Genomic DNA, 12,642 nt, shown 5'->3' on the forward strand with positions numbered 1-12,642 from the left:
TACTTAGCAACCCCATAATAAGGCAACAATGCTACTGACTTCTTTTCCACAAATATATCTCAACTTATGGTTCTCATACTGTTCAAAAATATTCAATGGCTCTCACAGCCTAAAGAATCAAGTCTAACAGCATAAACCATCTACTGCAACCTACCTCTCAAGCTTTACAATATTCAAAGCCCAGTTAACCTAGAGCAACTTCTAATTCCACAACCTATCTTGTACTATTTCTACTTCCTGATGTAATTTCTTTCCATTTCCACCGATTGAAACATTACCACATTTAACAGTCAGCTAAACTCACCTATTTTATGAAGGTATATATGAATAATCAAACCAAAAGTGAAGAGAAATCACAAAAATTCTTAAACTGTGATAATATTCTAGTTGGTCCCTCTCTGAGGATGTGCCTTACTTATCAAGATGTAGGATAGTCACCTCCTTAAGAGCAGGGACTTGAATCTTTTTTAGTATCATATTAAATACCTATTCAAATTGCACTATTCATAGTACATGAGTATTAAATATTTGGTGAATGCTATGAAAGTCAAGTCCTTAGGTTACATGTTACAAAGCAAAGTTATTGTGAAGTTATTTATGGAAATAAGTGTCAAATTGGGTAATGATTAAATAAACTTAGAAAGGAAATGAATTTCTAGCTCTATGTTAATATGCATACCATTCTATTGTATACAAATGATTAATAATTAAAAATTATGTAATAGTTTACTGATATTTTAATAATACTGTTATGTTTAACTGACTGGAACAGGTAATCATTCTCTCATTTTATCAAAGAACTTGCAAAAACCTGGAAAAATAGGCCCATGTAACACTTTCTCAAGGTATCTCCATTAATCTATTAAAAATAAATCTAAGGAGAAAATACTAGCCTAAGGTTAGACTGAAAAACCCAACATCATCAACTGATTTAAAAGCATCCCAAGATCAAATATGGAAAGTAGTTCAATGACCAGCCCAAAAAGGAAATAAACAAAGCATGTAAATTCAGAACCTAGAGTTAAAAAATGTTGCTCATAATGATAAGAATTTAGTCTCAGTTACTTAAACATTTGGAGGGATTCACTTCCCCTAAGCAAAATTTTGACACACAAATTCACTGGGATCTAAGAAACAAGGTAAAATTGAGATTCAATGCTCTAATTGATTAAATACAAGATAAATGAAAATATAGAAAAAATTCAAAATATCACAACCAGGCAGGGGGCAGGAAGGAGTGTGGGAGGAAAGAAGGAAACTCAGACTGATATCCCTAATGAGCAAAAAGAAAAAAAAATTAATAAAATATTTTTAAGGAGATTATAGCAACATCACACAAAAATGATAAATTATTATTATCATGTTGGATTTATACCAAAAACACAAAATTGTTCAATATTAGAAAAACAACCAATAATACAGCATTAACAGTAAAAATAAAAATCATATAATTTAATCAAGAGATGTAAAAATCCAAATAATATATATATATATATTAGTTATTTCTGACATTACTAGTCAGTCTATAGTACTATAGTACAACTATAACCTGAATTTATAGCTTGGGTAAAGTTATGGATGAAAATAGAAAAGTTAAATCCTCATGAAGGTAGCATCATCATGATCCAAATACAGATGGGGCTCGGAAAGGGGAATGGGGGTTTACCAGAGAAAAAGTTAATACCAGGGATTATATAAAAAGTAATATACCTTTATATAAAGTACCAGCAACAGAAGCCATTTAGGAAGGTCTACAAATTTCTATAGAACTAAAGAGAGTAAAGCAATCACTAGAAGGAAGACTGACTTTGGCAAGAAGTAATATCATAAGCTGTCTCACCTAAATTGTGGGAGTTTAGCCAGATATAGGATAAAGAGAAAGTCTTCCCAAGGGAATTGTTTGCCTATGAAGTCAGAGGCTACTAGTTAATCCTTGTCTTTAGAGAAATAATGTTGTCAGCAATGCTAAGACTTAAAAGGGAATCTTAAGAGCTTACTGTGGGAACTTTGTTTAAAGATGTGGACCATATTTTAAGCCCTAATTCCACAGATGCTCAAGGTTCAAATCTTCAACAAATTTATCAAATGCTAAAAGGACTAAGATTGTAATTTAAATTTCGTTTGTATCTCTTACTAGGCTAAGAACACCTAAGAAGATCTTAAAGATTTAATAACCATTTCCTGTAATTCAATTCAATGCTAGGAGGAATTAGATCAAGTACAAAGTTTTGAAAAGACAAGAAAACATCCTTGAACACAGGACAAGAAATTAGAAACAAATAACAAGTAGTAATCCCTTGATGTCTGTGCTCTTCCAATGAAGTTATATTGTGAATTTGAACATGTTTAATTATTAAAGCAGGTATTGCCAGCTACTTCACGTCTGTTAAAGAGTAAGAACCAGCAAAATAAATTTTGCTACATCATTACTACAACTTTGACTTATACAAAAAAAATCCTACTAACCATTAAGATTTTAGTAATTAAAATTTTCTCTATGGGACCTATAAATACCATCAATCCCACTGCACATCAAAAGTTTTTTTCATTTAAATGTTATATACTCCAGATATACATTCACAACACTTGAGCTTTGCGAAAGTTTCTGAATAAGCAGCAATCTCAACTAAAAGTAAAGTCTTTGTTAATAGAAAATACAAGGATGATGAAAAAGTTAAATTTATTTGAAAATATCCAAAGAGTCTATAAGATATGACCCGTCAGATTTGTCCCATTTACCTATAACCTTGTTCAAAGTCAGTCTTGGAGGAGAATGTGCGTCTTCAGATTCTTCAGAAGAGTGTGCCAAAAAGTCATGAAGTTTCTGCACCAATGTATTCAACTTGCTTTCACTGTCAAAAATAGAAAACTTTAGTCTGTGAGGTTAACACTTTAGATCTACCAAAAAAGAAAGTTCCTCAAAACTTTAATATTCAAATATATCCCCTAAAGGGTTAACATTTTTGTCCTTAAATTCACTAAAGAAATCAAAATGACCCAACAGTAATCCATTAAGTTGCTAAAACAAAAGTATACCAGCTCTCAGAAGACAATATTAAGTGTTGAATTCAACACAACCCTTATCTTTTTAAAAACCACTTTTAAAGATATTAAGATACTTAACATAACTGGTCATTTTGAGGTCGAAAATTTTAAGAATAATTGAATAAACTATTTACCAAATTTATTCATGTTATGAAAGGCAAAAGCAAGAATCTTCAAAACCATAAGCCTTCCTGTTTTCCTTGTGCAGTGAAAATGCCTTTTTAAATGTCAGTATCAGGAAAAAAAAAAATACACACACACGCACACACACATCAGTACCAGAAACTACTATAGAAGTAAAGTGGCAAAATGGATAAATGACTGATTCTTTTATCAATACCCAAGTTCAAACGCTCCTTTAGAAACAAATGAGCAAAGTAATACTGAGGAACTAATTTAGCCTCTCTGACTTGGTTTTTACAGCAGAAAATGAGAGGAGTGCTCTAAGACTGGTAAAGCTCTTCCAGTTTAAAATCTATGATCCTATGATCCAATGATGAAATCAAGAGTTGTTGGGGGGAAAAAAAAAAGAGTTGTTGGGGGAGACAGTACAATTAATTCATGACTGAATCTTAGACACCCCTGAAAAGAAATCAGAGCACTTAGAATTTGGAAAAGATCTTAAAATCATTTTACACACGAGGAAATGAAACAAAGTAACCTCTCCACACCTTCAGATAGGGAAGCAGCAGGATGGTTTTAAAAGCCAGTTTCTCTGACCTCAAATTCAGAGATTAGTCGCTACCAAATGTCTTCCCAACCATTCGCAATCACACACTGATCTCATTAGAATTCCTCAGCAAATCTATACCTGGGGGTTTATATTGGCAAGAGAACCCTGGATTTTAGACACCACCCCACCTGCAAATTCATTCCAAGTCAAAGAAATTACCACTATTTCATCTATTAGATATATTTTCTGATCAGGCAACATGAGGCAGGATGGAGCCAGGACAAACACCTAACACAAGGGCCAGTATTATATCAAAAAAATGTTCCTAATTAAAAAACAAAGTTAGTTGAATTCTACAAAGCTATTAGTATTCCACTACAACGGATAAGAGTAAAAGGATATGAACAATTCTCAAAAGGTGTTACAAACCACTAACAACTATATAAAAGAATGTACCAAATCACTGATAAGAGAATGTAAATGAAAATAAGATCAAGGTTTTACCTGACAATCAGCAAATTTAAAAAGATTTTTAAAATACGACTAATCAGAGACAAGAAAGATAGTGCTGAGGACCGGCATATTAATATATTGCTGGCGATGTAAATTATTGCAACTATTATCGAATTTGTTTTCATACTACAGGAAGACAGAGCAAAATCTCTACCAATACAGGTGTGTTTTCTTCAAATTGCCAAAAATACCCTCTGATCTCAGTGGTGATAATATGTTGTTTGGACCTCTGCTTTTAAAATGCCTAAACCACAAACACCTATGCTGATCTGAAGATCAAAAGACAAAATAAGACAATTTCAATTATTTGAAGGAGGAGATGGGATAAGTGACATCTCCACTCTTCCCTATTTATCATTGAGAGATTAGATCAGTTCTCAGGTGACAAGATTAGTCTTCAGGAAATGTAACTTAGGTGTTGGGAGTTAATTTATCAGTTTAGAATGATGATCTTAACTAGACCAAGTGAATATGTAAATACAGCTTAATTCTTAACAAAATAGAATTAAAAATCAATTTTCGATTTCATACATTGCTAAAATATCTATACACAATGCTTTAAAAAAAATCACTATTGATTAGAATGTAAATGAGAACAACTTAGATTGGCTAAGATAATAGGAAAACATGGTAAGTATTGGAGGGGATATGGGAAAACTAAAACATTAATACATTATTCTTGTACTTCTGAAATGATCCAACCATTGTGAAGAGCAATTTGGAACTAAGTCCAAAGGGTTATCAAAACCGTACATATCCTGTGATCCAGCAGTGTCTCTACTGGATCTGTATCCCAAAAAGATCAAAAAAGAGGATAAAGGACTCAAGTGTGAAAAAATGTTTATAGCAGCTCATTTTGTAGTGGCAAGGAACTAGAAATAGGGTAAAGGCTAAATAAGTTAAGGTACATGGAAAACTACTGTTCTATAAGAAATGATGGAGCAGACTGATTTCAAAAAAGTCAGGAAAGACTCAGAAAAACTGATGCTGAGTTAAGTGAACAGAACCAAAAAAAATTTTACATAGCAACAAGATAATGTGATGATCAACCGTGATGGACCACCACCATTGAAAAATGGGTGAACAACTCCTTCCCAGAAAAGGTCTAAAAAGGAATAAAGGCTAATGTTTGGAAATGCATGAGGGAAGTAAAACTGTCACTAAATAACTATGGTGAATTTTTATGTATCTGTAAGAAAGGAGAGAGCCCTTACTCAACTTCTGAGAAAAAAGGGTGTCTGTAAATTGAGACCTTTAAAAGGACAAAAATTTGTTATTCCAAATGTAACTCTTAGAAAGGAGAGAATCCTGAATGATGAGCCAAAAGTGAGAGGGAATAATGCAAAATTAATTACAAAGTTAACACAAGCGGGGGGGAGGGGGAGGAGGAGGGAAGAACCGACATAAAAGGGGTAATTTCTAGCTATTTCACTAGAGACAACTCTGAACAGTGATACAGATTGGTGACTTTGCCAGAGTGCAGTCTATACATATACACTAAAGTTTGTATCCATACTAAAGGCATTAGGTTCTTGACAATTCCTGTTGTTTATCAACACCTTATATCACCAATCATATATCACAGATCATAAACACTGTACACATAAACATCAATTGTGAAGGATTCGGCTCTTTTCAACATGAGGTGATTGAAGGCAATTCCATTGCACTTGGTAGGAAAAGTACCATCCACATCAAGAGAGAGAACTATGGAAACCAATTGTGGATCATAGCAGAGTATTTTCATTTTTTTGTTCCTTTGTTTTTTTCTTTGTCATTTTCCGCCCTTTTGTTCTGAGTTTTCTTGCACAATATGACAAATATGAAAATATGTTTAAAAGGATTGCACATATTTAATCTACATGAGACTGCTTGCTATCTTAAGGAGAGGAAAATAAGGGAGAAAAATTGGTAATATAAGGTCTTGTAAAGATGAATGCTGAAAATTATCTTTACATGCATTTTGAAAAATAAAATACTATTGAAGAGAAAAAAGGAAACTTTGCCATTAGCAGGTTCCTGGCGTCTACATACCATGGTATGGCTTCCTGGTTATCTACAGGCCAAAAAAAAAGGGCTATTCATACCAACTCATCATCATCATCAGATTTGCAAGCAGATATGCTTAAGAAAAAAGGAAAAATCATAAATATGGGGATGAAAGGAAACATAAACATTAATGCACTCTTGATGGGGCTTTAAAATTTTCCAACCAGTCTGGAAAGCAATGCAGAACTATACCATAAAAGTTAAACCAGGAATACCTTTTGACTCAATAATACTTACTACTGGGTCTATAACTCAAAGACATCAAAGAAGTAAAGGACCCATATGTAGAAAAACATTCATAGCAAGTTTTTATGATAGGACAAAATTAGAAACTGAGGGGAACAACTGAGAAAGCGATGGTATATGCATGTGATGGAACACTAATTATGCTGTAAGAAATGATGAATAAGATAAGATTCAGAAAACATCTAGGAAAACTTGCACCAAATAGTGCAAACTAAAGTGAACAGAATCAGAACAAGCTTTACAATAATATTGTAAAAATAATTAACTTTGAAATAACTAGTAGCTCTGATAAACACAATAACCACATATGATTCCAAAGGACTCATGATGACACATACTACCAACTTCCACATACAAGAGCTGATAGACTCAAAGAGCAGATTCAAGCATGTTTTCTATTATTTTTGTGAAAAAAACTAATTCAAGAAATAGTTATGCACAACTACACATATTTCATTTATCTTGCTTCTCAAAGGGTAGGGAAGATAGGTAGAAAATGCAGAAATGAAAATTAGAACAGAATTTTTTAAAAGAAAAGGGTATTTAAAAAGAGCTTCATACAAATAAAGCCAGATCTAAAGAGCAAGAAAAATATCAATTATTGATGTGTAGGCTGAGTGAATATAATAAAAGAATATTTATACTAAGTTAATTTACTTATTCAGTGTCATACCAAACTACCAAAAATTATTTTATACTAAGAAAAAAATAGTAGCATAATTAATTTTAAAGTAAAAAAGATCATGAATATTTAAAAATATACAAAGGAAGATAGCAAAGCTATATCAAATATCAAACTATAATTACACAGTTATAATCATTAAAAGTATCTGGTATTGGCTAAGAAATACAATTGTGGATTAGTGAAAGAGATGAGATAAAGAAAACAGTAATGAATGACTACAATAATCTACTATTCAATAAATTACAAGACCCTAGCTTCTGAGACAAGAACTTTCTATTAGACAGACTCTGCAAGGAAAACTGGAAAAGTGTATGGCAGAAATTGGTACAAACCAACATCTGACACTGTTTATTAAAATATGCTCAAAATGGGTATGTGATTTATACATAAAGATGATAATATAAGCAAATTAGAAGAGGAAGGACTGTCACAACTATGATGAAGAGAAGAATTTAGGAGCAAACAAGAAACAAAGAGTATTCTGCGAAATGAATAGCTTTGTTTATATTAAATTAAAAATATTTTACACAAACAAAATCAATACAATCAAGATTAGAAGGAAAGCAGGAAGCTAAGAAACATATATAAAGAACTTAGGCAAACTTAGAAGAATACAAGTCACTCTCCAATTGATAAATGGTCAAAGGAAATGAACAGGTAGTTTTTAGATGAAAAGAATAAAACTAGCTATACAGTGATAAAAAAAATGCTCTAATCTTTACTGATTAGAGAAGTGCAAATTAAATTAAGTCAGAGCTATCACCTCACACCTATCAGATTGGCTTACATTAAAAAAAAAAAAAAAAAAAGAAAAAGAAAATAACATGCTGGAACCAATGTTGGAAAAAATAGTTGTACTCTTGGTTAGACTTACTTTCCTTTAAATCATATCATACAAGTTTTTACATGCTTCTTTAAATTGTTCATTTATTAAATTAATTAGGGTAAATTAACATTACATTCAAATTATCACATTGAATGGTTTTGTGGGCTCACCCTGACTCAGACTGATCTTTTTGTAGTTGAGATGAAATTTTACAACGAACCCAGATACTCTTAGCAAAAGTTAATGGTTAATTAAAAAAAAAAAAAAAGTTCACATATACATAACAATAATATAAGAATCAAGGCATGTAAAATCAAAATAAAAAGATATAGGTCAAACTCCTCTGCATTAAATGTCACTAATAAAAATCTTGCTATCCAAAATGTTAAGAAAACTTAAAACAAATACTGAAGTCCACAACACCCCCCCCAAAAAAAAACAACAACAAATGATTAATAGCAATGTTTATAACTTATTGATCTACTAATTTTTCAAGGAGTATGGGGTACTGCTTATATTTTGGGAGCTTAATATAATAATCATTTTTATTGATTTTTTTCTCTTCGTTTATATTCTTTTCTTTTAAAAAAATATTATTATAAGAGAAGCCTCTTTGGGAGAAGGAAGGATGCTGAAGGCAATCTCAGTAATGTTAACAAAAAAAAAAAAAAAATCAATGTTAAAAAAAATAAAGATTGTGAAAAGGATTTTAGTTAAATTAAATGTTTAGAAAAGTCAGAATAGAAAGGAAGTAAAAGCACTTTGGGTAGATATCTATCTTCTTTCTTATCAATGGCAGTTTCTGAACATTTGAATAAAATTTCATATCTAGGCACTTATGACACATCTAGTCAATCCCAATACATTCCCAACAAATCAATGAAGCAAGACAAACTTATTTTCTTCATCTACAATGGAAGGTATATATGTATGAAAAGTAAATTGAAAAACATTTCATTCTAAAACCATATGAAACTTACATTAAATTATGGTATTTGTGTCAACTAGGAGACAGATTTATTGACCTCAAGTTCATCTTTATTTTTTTTTCGATTTATTAAATTTTTCTGAAAGCTAAAGGATTTAATAAAAGACATCATATTTTAATGTTGCCTAGATATCAGCCATACAGGTCTCATTGTACATCTTCTCTATACGCTTCTACCAAAAAATGACAAATTTTTCCTTTTATCAAGTTTATGAAGGTAAAAAAAAAATTTCTATACTGAAAGTTTCTTCTAAAGCTCAAATCAGATACTACCACGCACTTAAGGTGTTTCCTAATTCTCTTTCTCCCTTGAAATTACATTGCATGTAATTCTATATACCTGCAGAACATCAGCCTGCCTATACCTTCGACAGCATAATTGAAGCCCCTATAAAGAAAGGACTATTTTGACGTAGGCAATTGGTGTAGTGGATAGAGCACTAGCACTGAAAGTCAGGAGGATCTGAGTTCAAATCTGTCCTCAGACACTTAACAATTCCTAGCTGTGTGACCCTGGGCAAGTCATTTAACTCCAATTGCCTTAGGAAAAAGGGGGAAAAAAAAAAAAGACTATTCTGGAGTTTGTCCTTGTAACTCCAAGTTCCAAAGCAAACTGCTGATACACAAAGAAAATGAATTATAGTTGTTAAACTAAATTGGCTCTGAAATACAAAGTCAACTTCTTACTTAGTGTAAAAGCACAGCATTCCTGTACTATTCAGACAATATTTAAAATAGTCAATAGTCAGCTGATCATTAAAAAAGTAAATAGTACACTCCCATACCTGTATCATACTATTACATTTACAAAGCCCAAGGAGTATTTAAAATATATAATATAGCAATCAATAAGTATTTATTCACTTAGTATACAGCAGACTAAACTCTTTAAAAATACTTGTTGATAGAAAACTGTTCGGTTCTGCACACATATATTGTATCTAGGATATACTGTAACCTATTCAACATGTATAGGACTGCTTGCCATCTGGGGGAGGGGGTGGAGGGAGGGAGAGGAAAAATTGGAACAGAAGCGAGTGCAAGGGATAATGCTGTAAAAAATTACCCTGGCATGGGTTCAATCAATAAAGAGTTATTTTTAAAAAAAAAATACTTGTTGATTAATTGCTATATTGAACATTTTAAATTGTTTTATCAAGGGTAGCTAGGTAGTACAGTGGATAGAGTGCAAGGTCTGGAGTCAGAAGACTTATCTTGCTAAGTTCAAATCTAAGATAATTACTATGTGACCAAGGACAAGTCACCTAATCCTGTTTCCCTCAAGTGCTTCATTTTCAAAATCAGCATGAAAAGTAAACAGCAAATGACCCCATTATCTTTGCCAAGAAAACCCCAAATAGGCTTTATATAATGATCACCTGTAATGGACTTGACTCTGTTCAACAATGAGTTGAATTCAAAGTAATTCCAATACACTTGTGACGGAAAGTGCCATCCATGTCCAAAGAAAGAACCATGGAGAATAAATGTACATCACCTGTTCTTAGGTTATTTTTCTTTCTGGTGTTTTTTTCACTTTTGATCTGATTTGTCTAACACAATATGATGAATATAGAAATGTTTAGAAGAACTGTACATCTTTAACCTATTATTTGATTGCTTGCTATCTTGGGTAAAGGTAAGAGAGGAGCAAAGTTTGTAATACAAGGTTTTGAAAACTATCTTTGAATGAATTTTGAAAAATAAAGTAATATCAAAAAATTTAAAAACACAAGTAAAAATATTCTTGAGCCCTGGGCTCTATAAAATTATTTCTACATAGATTAGAATTCAAACAAGATCATTACTGGTGTCTTCATTTCCAAAAGAACATGTGACAGGTAAAGCACAGATCTAATGTAAATCCTGGATCTAAGTATACAAGACAGTAAACATTAGTAAGGATTTAAATTATCACTTCATTTTATTCTTAAAATTGAAAACAATGTTTCATGTTTATTATATAACTTTAAAAAGTTACAAAACTTAATTCCTTTAAGTTTAAAGTTTAACCTCACTGTTATTTCACTTAGCAAATTAAAGAGTACTGAAAATGTATCCACTATAATTTGCCATTGAAATTTTTAGTCTGGCTGAAAAGGGATACAAATGGCATGAATATAATGTGGCCTAGAAATTTATCTCAAGCAGAGAACTAGGAAAGCATTTTACAAAGCCTTGAGGTGGTGAGTACATTTTTTTGGCTCAATAGCCCCAATAAAGTAAAATTTCCAGAGTACAGTAAAAATTAGGGAAAGAAGACATGGAAGCAACGGGAAAAATTATGAAAAGACAATTAATAGCTTAGCAAATGGCAAAACACTAAATAATACCTTAGAAAGTAGATTTGGTCACAAGGAGAGAGGTATTAAAATTCATTGAAAATAATTTCTTGAATTGCACATGTTTAACTTACTGGGGTTGGAGGAAAGGAAGAGAAAAAAATTAGAATACAAGATTTAGTAAGGGTGAATATTGAAAATTATCTCTATATATACTGAAAACAAAAAGATTTAGTTAAAATAATAAGGAAAAAGAAAATGATTTCTTAAAAATTATAATTGGGTAAATGGAAGCTAATGATTCCATGAGACATCAAGGAACAATAAACCAAAGTCAAAAGAATGGGAAAAAGGAAAAAAAAAGAAAATGTGAAATAGCTCATCAAAAAAGAATTAATCTAGAAAATAGAGCAAAGAGACAATTTCATACAATTTATTGGATTACCTGAAAGGGATCATCAAAGAAAAATCCTAGACATAGTTCAAGAAATTATCAAATGAGTAAAACTGCCCTAATATCCTACAGAGGGGGAAAGAGAAATTGAAAGAATCCACTGATCACTACCTAAAAGAGTTTTGTTATACCTCAATTTCAGTGTTCTCAGGTAAAAGAGAAAATACCTCAAGCAGCAAAATATCATTCAAATATCCTGAAGCCATGGTCAGAATAACACAAGACTTAGCAGCTATCACATTAAAGAAGCAGAATGCCTGGAATATGATATTCCAGAAGTCAAAGGAACAGGCATTACAACAAAGAATGACCTACCAAGCAAAACTAAGTATAATCCTTTCAGAGGAAAAAATGGATGTATAATGGAACAGATTTTCAGACATTACTAATGAAAAGACTGGAGCTGAATAGAAAATCTTCCTTTCAAATAACACTCAAGAGAAAGATAAAAGGATAAACTTGGGTAAATGTCTACGAACTGATACAAAGTGAATTTAGAAGAACTAGGAGAACTTTATACACAAGAAAAGCAATAAACTAAAAATGATTAACTGTTACTCAGATCAAAACTATGATCCAAGACAATTCCAAAGAACCTATGATAAAAAATACTACCCAAAGCCAAAGAGAGAATGGATGGTCTTTGAATATAGATTGAAGCATATTTTTTAAACTTTATTTTTACTACTTTGTTTGTGTTTTCTTGTACAACAATGGCTAATATAGAAATATGTTTTGCATGACCTCACACATAAAACTAAAATGAAATTGCTTACCTTCTCAAGGAGGGGAAAGGGAATTTGGAACTCAAAAATCTTTTAAATAACCATTAGAATATTCAAGAAAATAAAAATAAATATCTACGACTATGAAACCTAAGA

General features: G+C 31.6%; 1 protein-coding gene across 9 annotated transcripts in view; it reads right to left on the reverse strand.

Annotated features, from left to right (window-relative positions):
• ATRX (ATRX chromatin remodeler) overlaps positions 1 to 12,642 on the reverse strand; it is a 183,759-nt gene that overhangs the window by 128,725 nt on the left and 42,392 nt on the right. For all 9 annotated transcript variants that reach the window (XM_051968398.1, XM_051968397.1, XM_051968401.1 and 6 more), the window contains one exon: positions 2,740 to 2,852. In XM_051968398.1, coding sequence (XP_051824358.1) covers positions 2,740 to 2,852 — 113 coding nt within the window. The remainder of the gene's footprint in view (positions 1 to 2,739; positions 2,853 to 12,642) is intronic.

The sequence above is a fragment of the Antechinus flavipes genome, chromosome X, assembly GCF_016432865.1.
Source record: "Antechinus flavipes isolate AdamAnt ecotype Samford, QLD, Australia chromosome X, AdamAnt_v2, whole genome shotgun sequence".
NCBI classification, from domain to species: Eukaryota; Metazoa; Chordata; class Mammalia; order Dasyuromorphia; family Dasyuridae; genus Antechinus; species Antechinus flavipes.